This window comes from Rana temporaria (genome assembly GCF_905171775.1).
Source record: "Rana temporaria chromosome 13 unlocalized genomic scaffold, aRanTem1.1 scaffold_258_arrow_ctg1, whole genome shotgun sequence".
Taxonomy (NCBI): domain Eukaryota; kingdom Metazoa; phylum Chordata; class Amphibia; order Anura; family Ranidae; genus Rana; species Rana temporaria.
The window spans coordinates 258,158-276,314 of NW_024404496.1; the positions used below are offsets into that span (position 1 = coordinate 258,158).

At 48.5% G+C, this 18,157-nt stretch overlaps 1 protein-coding gene across 1 annotated transcript in view; it reads right to left on the reverse strand.

The window, feature by feature from the left end:
- Positions 1-17,107, reverse strand: part of LOC120921998 — a 62,103-nt gene extending 44,996 nt beyond the window's left edge. Inside the window, exons 1-3 of the mRNA XM_040334528.1 lie at positions 17,001-17,107; positions 10,008-10,085; positions 4,709-5,086 (exon numbers count right to left, since the gene is read on the reverse strand). Of these exons, the coding sequence (XP_040190462.1) occupies positions 4,709-5,086; positions 10,008-10,085; position 17,001 (457 nt within the window). The 5' untranslated portion in view covers positions 17,002-17,107. The remainder of the gene's footprint in view (positions 1-4,708; positions 5,087-10,007; positions 10,086-17,000) is intronic.
- Positions 17,108-18,157: the final 1,050 nt, after the last annotated feature.

The following is an 18,157-nucleotide window of genomic DNA, read 5'->3' on the forward strand; positions in this document are numbered from 1 at the left end:
CAGGATCATATATGATAGTTTATTTGAATCTTTCCTGCGGCGTTTATTTTCAAGCCTACGGATTTTTGCTTTGATCTCTCTTGGCTAATTCAAGTTTTTCTACTTGTGCCGTATGTGCCTTCTGGATGCATACGCTGGAGGACCATTCGTCATATAACTTTCTGTCTTTCTGCTAATCATGTACTCCTCGTCTTCGTCCTGAAGAAGCCCCACGGCGAAACGTGCGTTGGGGACTTCTGAGGAACGTACAGTGGTCAATTACTGTAAATTATATTGTATTATTGTTTGTAAATTTATATGCTATTAAATAATTTTTTTAAAAACATACTTCCTTGGCCTGAAAGTCTGATCATCAATGTCTACCTGCTAGAGATTGTTTCCTCCTTTATATATTTACAGATGTGGCCCATGTGAGTGCTATCCTCGTGTTTCTAACCTTCTTTCCCTTATTATTTCTCTCTTTCTCCTCTCTCCCATTCGTTTAGATATGGCATTTGTTATTTCGAATAATTCGTAACTTTGGATAAATTCATATTTGCTACGTTCACTAACAGCCAAATTTTAAAGGAAATTCCAATACCTATAATTTAATAGTAATAGTTATTATTAGTTAGTTATTATTTCAGATTTTCACGTTTTTCGAATTTTCAAATTTCAGATTTCCAAATTTAGAATTTTTGAATTTACGAATTTTCAAAATTTGTTAAACGGGTTTTTGTTAATTCGGATATTGCACAGTCTATTTGTCTTTAGTAAATCGACCACTAATTATTTTGAAACATTGTTTTGCTCCTGTCCAGGGTATTGGGAAGTTGTTCTGGGTAAGCAGTGATGTGACCAACATGGCAGACAATAATATTTATATTTTTAATTTGAATAACTGTTTTTGGTTTTGTATAATGTTATTGTACACCAATACAGTACATTACAAGATGTTTTGTTTTCCAAATAGTGACGTATATTTTTGGTAAAAATATCCCCTGAGGAAGCCCATGGTGGCGAAACATGTCGGGATAACCACCAAGCTGTCATCAAATGTGTGATAAGAAAAAGATAACAATTCTATGGGCGACATACCAAAAGACAAGTTGTTCCTGTTTCTTTTTACCTTCAATCTTTGTATTAATAAAATGTGTTTTTATATATAACTTTCTCAGTTTTTTTTGTGTTCTGTTACCCTACAAATCCCCTAAAAAAAAACCTCATCTGTATCTACAGTACTTCTTATCCAGGGATGTTGGTGCCTTTTTGAATTTGTCATTAATACACCGGCAAGCTGTGGGATAGGCGGCGGGTCAGGCAGCAGGTGACAACAGCGAGCTGTGGGTCGGGCGGGAGGTCAGGCAGTAGGTGACAGTGGTGAGCTGTGGAATGGGCAATGGGTCAGGTAGCGGGTGACAGTGGCGAGCTGTGGGATGTGTGGCGGGTCAGGTAGTGGGTGACAGTGGCGAGCAGTGGGATGTGTGTCGGGTCAGGCAGTGGGTGACAGCGGCACGCTCTGGGAAGGGGCGGCAGATCAGGCAGCGGGTGACAGCGGCAAGCTATGAAATGGGCGACAGGTCAGGCAGCGGGTGACAGCGGCGAGCTGTGGAATGGGCAATGGGTCAGGCAGCGGGTGACAGTGGCGATCTGTGGGATGTGTGGCGGGTCAGGCAGCGGGTGACAGCGGCAAGCTGTGGGAAGAGAGGTGGGTCAGGCAGCAGGTGACAGCGGCAAGCTGTGGGAAAAGAGGTGGGTCAGGCAGCGGGTGACAGCGGCGAGCTGTGGAATGGGCAATGGGTCAGGCAGCGGGTGACAGCGGCAAGCTATGAAATGGGCGACAGGTCAGGCAGCGGGTGACAGCGGCGAGCTGTGGAATGGGCAATGGGTCAGGCAGCGGGTGACAGTGGCGATCTGTGGGATGTGTGGCGGGTCAGGCAGCGGGTGACAGCGGCAAGCTGTGGGAAGAGAGGTGGGTCAGGCAGCAGGTGACAGCGGCAAGCTGTGGGAAAAGAGGTGGGTCAGGCAGCGGGTGACAGCGGCGAGCTGTGGAATGGGCAATGGGTCAGGCAGCGGGTGACAGCGGCAAGCTATGAAATGGGCGACAGGTCAGGCAGCGGGTGACAGCGGCGAGCTGTGGAATGGGCAATGGGTCAGGCAGCGGGTGACAGTGGCGAGCTGTGGGATGTGTGGCGGGTCAGGCAGCGGGTGACAGCGGCAAGCTGTGGGAAGAGAGGTGGGTCAGGCAGCAGGTGACAGCGGCAAGCTGTGGGAAAAGAGGTGGGTCAGGCAGCGGGTGACAGCGGCGAGCTGTGGAATGGGCAATGGGTCAGGCAGCGGGTGACAGCGGCGCGCTGTGGAATGGGCAATGGGACAGGAAGCGGGTGACAGTAGCGAGCTGTGGGTTGTGCGGTGGGTCAGGCAGCGGGTGACAGCGGCAAGCTATGAAATGGGCGACAGGTCAGGCAGCGGGTGACAGCGGCGAGCTGTGGAATGGGCAATGGGTCAGGCAGCGGGTGACAGTGGCAAGCTGTGGAATGGGCAATGGGTCAGGCAGCGGGTGACAGCGGCAAGTTGTGGGAAGAGAGGTGGGTAAGGCAGCGGGTGACAGCGGCGAGCTGTGGTATGGGCAATGGGTCAGGCAGCGGGTGACAGCAGCGCGCTGTGGAATGGGCAATGGGACAGGAAGCGGTGACAGTAGCGAGCTGTGGGTTGTGCGGTGGGTCAGGCAGCGGGTGACAGCGGCAAGCTATGAAATGGGCGACAGGTCAGGCAGCGGGTGACAGCGGCGAGCTGTGGAATGGGCAATGGGTCAGGCAGCGGGTGACAGTGGCGAGCTGTGGGATGTGTGGCGGGTCAGGCAGCGGGTGACAGCGGCAAGCTGTGGGAAGAGAGGTTGGTCAGGCAGCGATTGACAGCGGCAAGCTGTGGGAAAAGAGGTGGGTCAAGCAGCGGGTGACAGAGGTGAGCTGTGAAATGGGCAATGGGTCAGGCAGCGGGTGACAGCAGCGAGCTGTGGGATGGGCAACGGGTCAGGCAGTGGGTGACATCAGCGAGCTGTGGGACGGGGCGGCGGGTCAGGCAGCGGGTGACAGCACCGAGCTGTGGGACGGGGCGGCGGGTCAGGCAGCGGGTGACTTCAGCGACCTGTGGGACGGGGCGGCTGTTCAGGCAGCGGGTGACAGTGGCGAGCTGTGGGTCAGGCAGCGGCTCCTGTGTCCTCCATGCTTCTGCCGTGCGTCTCTTCTTTCCTCCTCCTAGGCGTCCAATAGGATCGCTTGTCCTTTTAGCCAATCAGGTGACGGGTTTCAGACTCGCTTCCTGATTGGCCGGGAGGAGGATTAGTGTGGCGATAACGAATATTATCTGCGCCCCAAGCCTCTGGCTCTAATCACGTGCTTCGGGGTCGGACTCATGGATAGTGGGGTGGTACACGTGCGCCCCTAATGGATGGGCCGCCACTGGTTGCAAAATATCAAAGTTGCATTGAAGTTGCATCAAGTCACAATGCAAATTCACACAACTTTGAGGGTCGCAGCAGTGTGAACCGAGCAATTCATTTGGATGAAACCGAAACTTGTGTTTGCACTGAGGGGGGGTTGTACTAAGGGGGTGTTTGCACTGAGGGGGTTTTCACTAAGGGGGGTTTGCACTGGGGAGTTGCACCGAGGGGGTTTGCACTGAGGGGGAGATTTGCACTGAGGGGGGTTGCACTACGGGGGGGGGGTGTCTGCACTGAGGGTGTGTCTGCACTGAAGGGGGTCTGTGTAACATGCAGGGGTCCAGAGGTGCAGGTGGCTGTGTAATGTAAAAGGGTCCAGAGGTGCAGGGTGCTGTGTAATGTAAAGGGGTCCAGAGGTGCAGGGGGCTATGTGATGTAAAGGGGTCCAGTGGTGCAGGGGGCTGTGTAATGTAAAGAGGTCCAGAGGTGCAGGGTGCTGTGTAATGTAAAAGGGTCCAGAGGTGAAGGGGGCTGTGAGATGTAAAGGGGTCCAGTGATACAGGGTGCTGTGTAATTTTAAAGGGGTCCAGTGATGCAGGGTACTGTGAATTTTAAAGGGGTCCATTGATGCAGGGGGCTGTGTAATGTAAAGAGATCCAGAGGTGCAGGGGGCTGTGTAATGTAAAGGGGTCCAGTGATTCAGGGGGCTGTGTAATGTAAAGAGGTCCAGAGGTGCAGGGTGCTGTGTAATGTAAAGGGGTCCAGTGATGCAGGGGGCTGTGTAATGTAAAGGGGGCCAGAGGTGCAGGGGGCTGTGCAATGTAAAGTGGTCCAGAGGTGCAGTAGTGGAGAGGGGGTACACAGTAGTAACAGAAAGATATTGAAGGATGCAGAGGTATGCAGGGGGCACAGTGGGGTGTTTTTACATTTTAACGTGGGGGGGTGCCAGATATTGGATCCGCCCCGGGTGCCCCTGGCCTATAGGCTCCTGAGATGTGAATTCCAGTTCTGGAGAAAGAGAGGTGTGGGGAGGGGACAAAGAAAAATGGAGAGAAAGAAGAAGGGATAGAACGAACAAGAAAGATGGATAGGGAGAGAGAGAAAAGGGGAAGAAAGGAGAACAGAGAGCAAACAGTAGGGTAAAAAATATTTGAAACATTTTATTGGGGGGGGGGGGGGGTGACACCATATTTTACCGCACCAGGTGACACCAACCCTAGTGACGCCACTGCTGCAGGTATAATTTTTTTTTTTCGTTTTCTTAGGACTACAAAATGTTTTGCTTACCTCCAGGAATATGAAGATCAAATTTACACCTGCTTTTATTGTTTTTGGTAATAATATCGGCAAGGATCGATCCTTCGTCTTTACTGGTTACATTGCAGAAGGTGATTGAAGAGCTCAGTGAAGATATATGACAGGAGCAGAGTTTGTTTTCATAAGTTTTGTTCTCCATTCTGCAGCAATCTTTCGGGTGAATCTGACAACAACATTTCTCAAATTTGCAAAAGTTTACGATATGGAAGAAAACATTTTGGTTTTCCCATCTAATCCAGTGGATTTCTACTATTTCTTCGATTACTTTAACTTGCAGAGTCACGCTTCCTTCATTTGTTGTTATTAGCCCTTCTCCATAATCTTTGCAATACGGTTCACAATGAACACCTAGTATGCAATATAAACATTGGTTAATAAAAAGAGTATACTACCTTAACATTAAATTTCTAAAAAAAAAAAACTATTTGCACAATTAGAAATAATACCTGAAAGTGGATACAAACCTTACGCAATACCCACTGGCCTAGATTCAAGAAGCAATTGCTTACTTGCGCCGGCGTTACGAATGCACCTGATTCAGAAAGCTCATTACGCCGACGGCAGCCTAAGAAATGACTGGCATAAGGCTCCTTATGCCGTCATATCTTAAGCTGCATTCTTACGTTGGCCGCTAGGTGGCGTTCCCGTTGTGGTCAGCGTATAGTATGCAAATTGCATACTAACGCCGATTCACAACCCTACGCGAGCCCTGCGTACGCAGTTTACGTCGTTTGCGTACGTCGGGTTTCGCGTAAGGCTGCACATGCTAAGGATACCCGTCGTTCCCGCGTCGCGAAGTTAAAATTTTACGTCGTTTGCGTAAGTGAATCGTGAATGGCGCTGGACGCCATTCACGTTCACTTTGAAGCAAATGACGTCCTTGCGACGTCATTTACCGCAATGCACGTCGGGAAAGTTTCCAGACGGAGCATGCGCACTACGCTCGGCACGGGAACGCGCCTAATTTAAATGATCCACGCCCCCTATGGGATCATTTAAATTGCGTGCGCTTACGCCGGGCAGTTTTCCGGTGCGCACACGCAATTTACGGAGCTGCTGCTCAGCGAAACGCGCGTAGCGCAGGAAATTTACGTGGGCGTAGCGGCAAAACGGTGCGCTGCGCCTCCGTAAAAAAGGGGCAAAGCTACCTGAATCTGGGCCAGTGGGAGGACCAGCCTCAGGTGATACACAGAGATGAAACAAATCCTCCTACATAAGTTGTACCTGTTTATCTGCTGTCTCTGGACTGAGACAAGTACACGCTATAGAGGGATGTGCTTTGTTCATATCTCATGTCTGAGGTTTACAACCACTTTAAAGCGGTTTTATACCCCTAGAAAAAAAAAACCCTGCAAGGCAAAGGCATAATGAGCTAGTATGACTAGCATACTAGCTCATTATCAATTACTTGCCTTAGATCGAAGCCCCCGCAGCGGTCCTCGGATACGTTCTCCGTCGCCGCCATGTTACCCGGAATGACTTCCCGGTATCGCCCGCTCCGGCGCTATGACTGGCTGGAGTGGCAATGACGTCACTCCTGCGCAAGCGCGCAGAACGGCATGATGCCCGCGCATGCGCACATTTCCGGCAGGCTCCCATTCAAGAGCCGCCGCGCCTGCGCCGTTGTCTACAGTGCGCATGCGCCATAGACATCGGCGCCCGCTTTTCTGCAAATATCTCCTTAACCATGTAGGCAAACCCCTAGGTGCCCCCCCTGGTGCCGACACGCGTGACCGGCGGTCGCGAACAATCGTTGGGCACCCGCGATTGCTCGTTACAGAGCGAGAACCGGGAGCTGTGTGGGTAAACACACAGCTCCTGGTCCTGTCAGGGGAGAAATGCCTGACCATCTGTTCATACAATGTATGAACAGAAGATCAGTCATTTCCCCTAGTGAGGCCACCCCCCCTACAGTTAGAACACACCCAGGGAACATACTTAACCCCTTCCCCGCCCCCTAGTGTTAGGCCGCGTACACACGGTCGTTCCAAACCGCTGAGAATGGTCCGATGGTTCACCGCTGAAGTGGCCTGATGGTCTGATGTGCGTACACACCATTGTTCCAAAAACCGATCGGGTCAGAACGCGGTGACGTCAAACACACGACGTGCTGAATAAAACGAAGTTCAATGCTTCCAAGCATGCGTCGACTTGATTCTGAGCATGCGCGGGCTTTGAACCGATGCTTTCTGTACTAACCATCGGTTTGGACCGATCGGGCATCGGTTCGATTTTGAAGCATGTTTTAAAATTTTTGGCCGATGGGCTATACACACGGTCGGTTTGGACCGATGAAACTGAACCTCGGTCCATTCTCATCGGTTTTGTCCAACCGTGTGTACGCGGCCTTAACCCCTTCCCTGCCAGTGAAATTTTTACAGTAATCAATGCATTTTTATAGCACTGATTGCTATAAAAATGCCAATGGTCCCAAAAATGTGTCAAAAGTGTCCGATGTGTCCGCCATAATGTCGCAGTATCGATAAAAATCGCAGATCGCCGCCATTACTAGTAAAAAAATAAAAATATTAATAAAAATGCCATAAAACTATCCCCTATTTTGTAGACGATATGGCCCAGACTTTGTAGACGCTATAACTTTTGCGCAAACCAAACGCTTATTGCGATTTTTTTTTACGAAAAATATGTAGAAGAATATGTATCGGCCTAAACTGAGGAAAAAAATTGTTTAAAAAAAAAAAGGATATTTATTATAGCAAAAAGTACAAAATATATATTTTTTTTCAAAATTGTCGCTCTATTTTTGTTTATAGCGCAAAAAATAAAAACCGCAGAGGTGATCAAATACCACCAAAAGAAAGCTCTATTTGTGGGAAAAAATGCTAAAAATTTAATTTGGGTACAGTGTTGCACGACCGCGCAATTGTCATTCAAAGTGTGAGCGCTGATGCCGCGTACACATGACCGTTTTTCATGATGTGAAAAATGATTTTTTTTTATAAGGTCATTAACCTCCCTGGCGGTATGATTCTTTCAGAAAAAAGGTGCTGAAAGCAGTACAATTATTTGCAAGGAAATTTGGCGTTTTATACTGTAGGCCTGCAATTCTTAGAAATACCGTATTTATCGGCGTATACCGCGCACTATTTTGCCCTGAAAATCAGGGCAAAATCGTGGGTGCGCGATATACGCCGATACCCGCTTTCCCGCCACGAGTTTGAATACTGCGCCCGCATATAGCGAGCGCAGTACACTCGTGAATCTTCGGGCAGTCTCGGCGCCTCTCGCACTGACGTCCTGACGTCCTGAGCGTACAGGACGTCAGTGCGAGAGGCGCCCAAGCCTGCCCGAAGATTCACGAGTGTACTGCGCTCGCTATATTCAAAGTCGTGGCGGGAAACGAGCGGGAGGACGCCGCAGAAGGACGCCGGACCCGCCGAAGATGGACACCGGATCCGCCGAAGATGGACACCGGACCCGCCGAAGATGGACACCGGACCCGCCGAAGATGGACGCCCGACCCGCCGAAGATGGACGCCCGACCCGCCGAAGACGGACGCCGGACCCGCCGAAGAGGACACCCGAAGCCGCAGAAGGACGCCGGACCCGACGAGGCCGCAGATGGACGCCGCGCAAGACACCAAAACTGTAAGTACAAAAAAACAAAAAATCTTTTTTTCCCACAGGATTGGGGGCCACTTTGGGGGTGCGCAGTATACGCCAGAGCGCGTTATACCGCGATAAATACGGTAACTCACTTAAATCTGTCCAAACAAGAGTCTAGTAGGCATCCCGGGTATGAATTTTTTTTTTAAAAACAAAATTATAAATTATAATATATAAAAATAATTATAAATAATTATAACAAATAATAATATAATTATAATAAAAATTATTCAATAATGTAATGAACTCAAAATCACTGAAATTTGCTCAGTTGCAGAATTGTCGCTGTCATTATTTTTATTTTTTTATGACGAATTTCCCCACAAATCGCTATCGCACAATTCTGCAAGTGATTATAATTTATTATCGCTGTTTTCTAGCTGATCTAAAACCATTTTTGACATAAAGGGACACTTTTGGACAATCTACAGTTTTTAGGCAGAAATTACATTATTTATTATATAAAAGTACATGTAGGGCACTGGGCAGACCACTAGGGACAAGGGGGGGGGGTATTTTTTACATACAGTACTGTAATCTATAAGATTACTGTATACTGTATGTAATGTGTTTGTTTACTTTTTTGAATTTGGCGCCGTTCTCCGCCCCCGTGCGTCGTAACGTCGCAGGGAACGGAGATCCGCGGCACACGGCACTGTGTGAATCGAGCGAGGAGGACCCGCTCGCTCACACAGCGGGGTGGCATCGCTGGATCCAGGGACAAGGTAAGTAACTTACCAGGAGAAGGTAAGCCGCGCCGCTGCAGGCTCTGCACATCTACCCCGAGCGTAACTCGGGGATACCGATCCTAGCATGCAAAAACCACCCCGAGTCACGCCTGGGGATACCGCTAAGGAGGTTAAAGGCACCCCAAACGCAGTGCAATTTTGCTGTGATTGTCGAGCGTCAAAACTCTCTGGAATCACAGCAAAAATCGTAACCAAAAACGCTCCTGGCTATTTGCCAAGATTTGGTTACACAAGCTTCTTTGGTGCGTTTTTGGAGCGCTAGGGTGACCATGTGTCCCGCATTTCCCAGGACAGTCCCGCATTTTGCAGGTCTGTCCCGGGCACATTCATTCCAGGACAATACAGTGTCCCGGAATGAAACTGGCACAGCCACCCTCCGGGCCAATCTGATACCCCCGAAAAAAGGCCGCCACATCACCGCTTTACTCATTGACAGTACTTGTCCTGGCCGGGAATGCACAATCCCCGCCCCCTGCTTGTGATTGGAGACATCCTAAGATACGCTACGCCCGCACAAATTTACGCCGGGCTTTTTGAATCCAGCCCTAAGACTGGGAGGCCATTAAAGTTCATGTGCGTGTAAAGGCAGGCGTCCCAATACTTTTGGCAATATAGTGTGTTTGGGAATAGTTGGATACAGATGTTAGAGAATGGCAGGTCTCAGATGCAAGCAGAAACAAAAAGATATTCATATTTAATAAATCATAAAATCTGTCAGTGTTTTTGTAAAATGCAAGGAAATTTGTGTACATGTTTATAACAGACATTTTCCAAGATCATGCTGACATAATGACATATTGCTGAGTGATCTTCAGCTAGGTCTTGATTAACCTGTGACCTGACCTGCTTTAAGCGCACAAGTTCTGGCAGGAATTATCAACGTATAAACTTACCGGTCAGGAGGGTCATCAAAAATATATACTGTAGATGATAGTGTCTGTCTTCATCTTTAAACTTGGTCGGTAACAACACTAAGAGATAAAAAGTAAAAATGAATACACATTTTTGACTATGTTTTCAGCACTGCTATTCATTTAATACCTACAGTGCCTTTAACCACTTCCATACCGGGGGGCACTTACGCACCTTCCTGCCCAGGCCAATTTTCAGCTTTCAGCACTGTCGCACTTTGAATGGCAATTGCGCGGTCATGCTACACTGTACCCAAACCAAATTGGCGTCCTTTTTTTCCCACAAATAGAGCTTTCTTTTTGTGGTATTTGATCACCTCTGCGATTTTTTTTTTTTGCGCAACAACTAAAAAAAGACTGAAAATTTTGAATAAAAAAAAAACTTTTTTATTTTTTTCTGTTAATTTTTTTGTAAATACGTTTTCTCTTTCAATTACGGGCACTCATATGGCGGCACTGATGGGCACCGATGAGATGGCACTGATGGACATCGATGAGGTAGTACTGACGGGCACAGATGAGGTGGCACTGATTGGCGGCGCTGGTATGCGGCACTGATGGGCACACATAGGCGGCACTGATGGGCACACATAGGTGGCACTGATGGGCACACATAGGCGGCACTGATGGGCACACATAGGCAGCACTGATGGGCACTCATGGGCGGCACTGATGGGCACTCATGGGCGGCACTGATGGGCACTCATAGGCGGCACAGATGGGCACTCATGGGCGGCACTTATGGGTGGCACTGATGGCTACTTATGGGTGGCACAGATGGGCACTGATAGGTGGGCACTGGGCATGGATGGGCACTGTGGGGTGGCACTGATGGACACTGTAGAGTGGCACTGATGGACACTGTGGGGTGGCACTGATGGACACTGTGGGACGGCACTGATGGACACTGTAGAGTGGCACTGATGGACACTGTGGGGTGGCACTGATGGACACTGTGGGACGGCACTGATGGACACTGTAGAGTGGCACTGATGGACACTGTGGGGTGGCACTGATGGACACTGTGGGACGGCACTGATGGACACTGTGGGACGGCACTGATGGACACTGGGGCGACACTGATTTACCTATGTTGCCAGTCAGTGCCCATTTGTGGGCACTGATTGGCATCTTTTTTTTTTTAAATGCTTTTTTTTTTTTTTTACAGCCTTTTTTTTTTTTTTCCCAGCTTTTTTTTTTTTTTTGCCCACTTCCCTGGTGGTCCAGGGTGGGCTTCCCTGGTGGTCCATGTGGCGATCCGAGGGGGGCTGCGCTGATAAACAATCAGCGCGAACCCCCCCCGTCAGGAGAGCCGCCAATCGGCTCTCCTCTACACGCGTCTGTCAGACGCGAGTGAGGAAGAGCCATCAACGGCTCTTCCTGTTTACATCGTGATCAGCCGTGATTGGACACGGCTGATCACGTGGTAAAGCGCCTCCGTGAGAGACTCTTTACCGAGATCGGTGTTGCGGGGTGTCAGACTGACACCCCGCAACAACGATCGCCGCGATGCGCGCCCCCGGGGGCACGCAGCGGCTCAGAATCCTGAGGACGTCATATGACGTCCAGTCAGGATTCTACAACCACTTTGCCGACGTCACTCTGTCATTGGCGGGCGGCAAGTGGTTAAAAAAGTATTCATACCCCTTGAAATTTTCCAAATTTTCTCCTGTTACAACCAAAAAAATGTAATTAAATGTATTTTATTGAGATTTTATGTGATGGACCAACACAAAGTGTCACATAATTGTGAAGTGGAAGGACAAATATTAATGCTTTTAAATTTTTTTTACAAATAAATATGTGAAAAGTGTGGGGGGAGGGGCATTTGTATTCAGCCCCCTTTACTCTGATACCCCGAACTAAAATCTAGTGGCACCAATTGCCTTCAGAAGTCACCTAATTAGTAAATAGAGTGCACCTGTGTGCGATTTAATCTCAGTAGAAATGCAGCTGTTCTGTGAAGCCCTCAGAGGTTTGTTAGAAAACCTAAGTGAACAAACAGCATCATGAAGGCCGAGGAACACACCAGGCAGGTCAGGGATAAAGTTGTGGAGAAGTATAAAGCAGGGTTAGGTTATAAAAAAATCTCCGAAGCTTTGATCATCTCACGGAGCTTCTGTTCAATCCATCATCCGAAAATGGAAAGAGTATGGCACAACTGCAAACCTACCAAGACATGACCGTCCACCTAAACTGACCGGGCCGGGCAAGGAGAGCATTCATCAGAGAAGCAGCCCAGCCCAATTTTTTTTTTCTTTTCAGAATCTTTGCTCTTTTATCACTTATGTTGCAAAAAAACCCCCCCAAAAAACAGTGGCCCAGATTCAAGAAGCTATTGCGCCCGCGCAACCATAGGTTGCGCGGCGCAATAGCTGTTTTGCTCCCGCGTAGCGAATGCCCCTGATTCAGGAACATCGCTACGCGGACTGCAGCCTAGGATATGACAGACATAAGCCTCCTTATGCCTTCATATCTCAGGCTGCATTCTTGCGTTGGCCGCTAGGTGGCGCGGCCATTGTGATCGGCGTATAGTATGCAAATTGCATACTACCACCGATTCACAAAAGTTGCGCGGGCCCTGCGCACGCAAGGTACGGAGTTTCCGTACGGCGACTTTAGCGCAAGGTTGCTCCTGCTGTAGCAGGGGCAGCCAATGCTAAAGAATAGCCGCCCTTCCCGCTCGTGAAATTTAAATTTCACGTCGTTTACGTAAGTGATTCGTGAATGGCGCTGGACGCCATTCACGTTCATTTAGAAGCAAATGACGTCCTTGCGACGTCATTTGCCGCAATGCACGTCGGGAAAGTTTCCCGACGGAGCATGTGCTGTTCGCTCGGCGCGGGAGCGCGCCTAATTTAAATGATTCCCGCCCCCGGCGGGATCATTTACATTAGGCGCCCTTACGCAGGGCTAATTAGCATAGCGCCCGCGCAATTTACGGAGCTACTGCTCCGTGAATCGCGGGCAAATCGAAATATTTGCGTGGGCGCAGAGCAAAAATCGTTGCCCTTTGCCCACGCAAATATTGCGCGGATCTACCTGAATATGGGCCAGTAGTGATTAAATACCACCAAAAGAAAAAAAAATCTAAAAATGTTGTTTGGGTACAGTGTTGCATGACTGAGTAATTGGCATTCAAAGTGCGACAGCGCTGAAAGCTGAAAATTGGGCTGGGCAGGAGGGGGTAAAAGTGCCCTGTATGGAAGTGGTTAAAGAGACAGTGTAAAAAATAAAATAAAAAGTAAAATAAATAAGAAAAAAAAATGAAAGCACCCCGTAGAAGCGAAAACGCATACTTAAGTTGCGCCCGCATACGTAAACGGTGTTCGCACCACACATGTGTCGCCGCGATCGTTTAAGCGAGAGCAATAATTATAGCAAAAGACCTCCTCTGTAACTGAAAACTGGTAACCTGTAGACATTTTTCAAACGTCGCCTATGGAGATTTTGAAGTGTCAGTACGTTTTTGGTGCCATTCTGCGAGCGGGCGCAATTTTGAGGATGACATGTTGGTTATCAATTTACTCGGCGTAACATTATATTTCAAAATATGAAAAAAAAAATTGGGCTACTGTTTACTTATTTTTTAAATAAAAAAAAAAGTGTATTTTTTCCACAAAAAAAATTGCGTTTGTAATGCCGCATACGGTGTGAAATAAAGTATTGCAATGACCGCCATTTTATTCTCTAGGGCATCGAAAAAAAAATATAGGGCCAGATTCAGAAAGACTTACGCTGGCGTATCTAATGATACGCCGCGTAAGTCCACGGATGCGCCGTCGTATCTATGCGCTGTATTCACAGTACAAGATACGCCTGAATTTTGGCTTCCTACGACCGACGTAAGTCTCCTACGCCGTCGTATTTGGGCGCATATTTCCTCTGGCCGCAATGGGCGCTTCCATTGATTTACGCGTCGAATATGTAAATGAGCAAGATACGCCGATTCACGAACGTACTTGCGCCCGTCGCAGTAAGCTACGCCGTTTACGTAAGGCGTACGTCCGGTGTAAAGATAAACCACCAAATAGCTGGTCTAAGGCCCCGTACACACGAGAGGATCGATCCGCTGAAATTGATCCGCGGATCGGTTCCAGCGGATAGATCCGCTGGTGTGTACGATCCAGCGGATATTTATCCGCGGATATATTTCGGGCCGACCGATTTCCAGCGGATAAAAATTTCTTAGCATGCTAAGAAATCTATCTGCTCGAATCGGGTCCAGCGGATCGATTCGGTGGTCTGTACAGACTCACCGGATCGATCCGTCCGAACCCATCCCTCGCATGCGTCGTAATGATTCGACGCATGCGTGGAATTCCTTATATGACAGCGTCGCGCACGTCGCCGCGTCATCATCGCGGCGACGGCGCGACACGTCATCGCGATGGGAATTCGGCGCGGATTTCGATCCGATGGTGTGTACACTCTATCGGATCAAAATCCTCAGAGGATTTATCCGCGGAAACGGTCCGGTGGACCGTACCCGCGGACAAATCCTATCGTGTGTACTAGGCATAAGTCGTCTAGGGTATGGACGTCGGAAGTGCCGTCGGATTTTACGTCGTTTACGTAAGTCGTACGTGAATGGGGCTGGGCGTAGGTTACGTTCACGTCGAAAGCATTGAGCCGTCGTATCTTAGGGAGTATATGCAACGTGATTCTGAGCATGCGCGCGCATGTGCCGTTCGTACAGCCATGCATTTACATGGGGTCACGACTCATTTTAATAGATCACGCCCACTACCTGCCTACTTTGAATTAGGTGGGCTTATGCCGGCCTATTTACGTTACGCCGGTGTAAATATGGGAGCGAGTGCTTTGTGAATACTCAGCTTGCCTCTCTATGTTACGTCGGCGTAGCGCATATGAGATGCGCTACGCCCGCTCAAAGATACGCCGATGTACCTCAATCTGGCCCATAATGTTTGGGGGTTCTAAGGAATTTTCTAGTAAAAAAAAAAAAGATTTTAGCTTTAAGTTTAAAAATTTGGCCTTAAAAAAAGACAATATACAGTGGCATGATACAGTATATGATATATGTGAATTAACCACTACCCGACAGCCGTACGACTTTATACGGCCGCGGGGTGGTTCTCAATCTCTAACAGGCCGTAAAAACACGGCCTGCGCGCGCATCCAGCGGCGCATCGCTGAGATGCCGATGCGAGTGCCTGGCGGCCGCGATGTCCGCCAGGGACTCGCGATCAGCGGCTACAGGGACAAGACGTGGAGCTCTGTGTGTAATGATGGGGTGTAAACACAGAGCTCCACGTCCTGTCAGGGAGAGAGGAGACCGATCTGTGTATCTTGTACACAGGGACACAGATCGGTCACCTCCCCCAGTCACCCCCCCTCCCCCTACAGTTAGAACACAATTTAGGGTACACATTTAACCCCTTCCTCACCCCCTAGTGTTAACCCCTTCAATGCCAGTCACATTTATAAAGTAATTAGTGCATATTTATAGCACTGATCGCTGTATAAATGTGAATGGCGCCAAAAATGTGTCAAAAGTGTCCGATGTGTCCGCCATTACGCGCAGTCACGAAAAAAATGCTGATCGCCGCCATTAGTAGTAAAATAAAAAATAATAAAAAATAATAATAATTCTGTCCCCTATTTTGTAAGCGCAATAACTTTTGCGCAAACCAGACGCTTCTTGCGATTTTTTTTATTTTTTTTCCCCAAAAATATGTAGAAGAATACGTATCGGCTAGACTATGAAAAAAAATGTTTTTTTTTTTTTAAAAATGGGCTATTTATTATAGCAACAAGTAAAAAATACTACTGGGCCAGATTCAGGAAGCTATTGCGCCCGCGCAACCATAGGTTGCGCGGCGCAATAGCTGTTTTGCTCCCGCGTAGCGAATGCCCCTGATTCAGGAACATCGCTACGCGGACTGCAGCCTAGGATATGACAGACATAAGCCTCCTTATGCCTTCATATCTCAGGCTGCATTCTTGCGTTGGCCGCTAGGGGGCGCGGCCATTGTGATCGGCGTATAGTATGCAAATTGCATACTACCACCGATTCACAAAAGTTGCGCGGGCGCTGCGCACGCAAGGTACGGAGTTTCCGTACGGCGACTTTAGCGCAAGGTTGCTCCTGCTATAGCAGGGGCAGCCAATGCTAAAGTATAGCCGCCCTTCCCGCTCGTGAAATTTAAATTTCACCTCGTTTACGTAAGTGATTCGTGAATGGCGCTGGACGCCATTCACGTTCACTTAGAAGCAAATGACGTCCTTGCGACGTCATTTGCTGCAATGCACGTCGGGAAAGTTTCCCGACGGAGCATGCGCTGTTCGCTCGGCGCGGGAGCGCGCCTAATTTAAATGATTCCCGCCCCCGGCGGGATCATTTACATTAGGCAGCCTTGCGCCCGGCTATTTAGCATATCGCACGCACGCTACTGCTCCGTGAATCGCGGGCATATCAAAATATTTGCGTGGGCGCAGAGCAAAAATCGTTGCCCTTTGCCCACGCAAATATTGCGCGGATCTAGCTGAATCTGGCCCATTGTTTTTTTTTTTCAAAATTGTCGCTCTATTTTTGTTTATAGCGCAAAAAATAAAAACCGCAGAGGCGATCAAATACCACCAAAAGAAAGCTCTATTTGTGGGGGGAAAAAGGACGTCAATTTTGTTTGGGAGCCACGTCGCACGACCGCAAAATTGTCAGTTAAAGTGACGCAGTGCCACAAGCTGAAATTTCACCTGGTCAGGAAGGGGGTATATGTGCCCAGTAAGGAAGTGGTTAATTAGCATTTGTCTGTTTAGTATCATTTTATGTATGAAATAATATAGCTTCATGTTAGCTGCTTTGCACAACCCCTCTGCAGAATACATGTCCTAGAGTATGGGCGTGATCCATGGCCTTATATACAGACAACCAAATAAGTCGTATAATAACAACACGAGAAATAATCTGAACAGCGCATACATAAACTAAAGATAAAGACGTCTACTTACTCTTTCAAATAAATATTTGAACTTCATGCGTTCTAATCCATTTCTTTCTCTTATTTTTTGTAATCTTTTTCCGTCATGGACACATTAGTTTCTCTTTTAACTGTTCCTGGTTCCTCCCTATCACATGGTCTCCTTGGGGCATTGCTTTTTTTAACCACTTCCAGCCTGGGTTGATTTTGACATTCCGCTCCTACATGTAAAAATAAGCATTTTTATAGCTAAAAACCTACTTAGAACCCCCAATTATGGGGGTAGCGCTACATATATATATATATATATATATATATACTGGCCCAGATTCAGGTAGATCCGCGCAATATTTGCGTGGGCAAAGGGCAACGATTTTTGCTCTGCGCCCACGCAAATATTTCGATTTGCCCGCGATTCACGGAGCAGTAGCTCCGTAAATTGCGCGGGCGCTATGCTAATTAGCCCGGCGTAAGGGCGTCTAATGTAAATGATCCCGCCGGGGGCGGGAATCATTTAAATTAGGCGCGCTCCCGCGCCGAGCGAACAGCGCATGCTCCGTCGGGAAACTTTCCTGACGTGCATTGCGGCAAATGACGTCGCAAGGACGTCCAGCGCCATTCACGAATCACTTACGTAAACGACGTGAAATTTAAATTTCACGAGCGGGAAGGGCGGCTATACTTTAGCATTGGCTGCGCCTGCTATTAGCAGGAGCAACCTTGCGCTAAAGTCGCCGTACGGAAACTCCGTACCTTGCGTGCGCAGGGCCCGCGCAACTTTTGTGAATCGGTGGTAGTATGCAATTTGCATACTATACGCCGATCACAATGGCCGCGCCCCCTAGCGGCCAACGCAAGAATGCAGCCTGAGATATGAAGGCATAAGGAGGCTTATGTCTGTCATATCCTAGGCTGCAGTCCGCGTAGCGATGTTCCTGAATCAGGGGCATTCGCTACGCGGGAGCAAAACAGCTATTGCGCCGCGCAACTATGGTTGCGCGGGCGCAATAGCTTCTTGAATCTGGGCCACTGTATATACTCGAGTATAAGCTGACCCGAATATAAGCCGAGGCACCTAATTTTACCACAAAAAAACTGGGAAAACGTATTGACTCGAGTATAAGCCTAGGGCAGGCATGTCCATAATCCGGCCCGGGGGCCCATTGCGGCCCCCGTTCCAGTTTAATG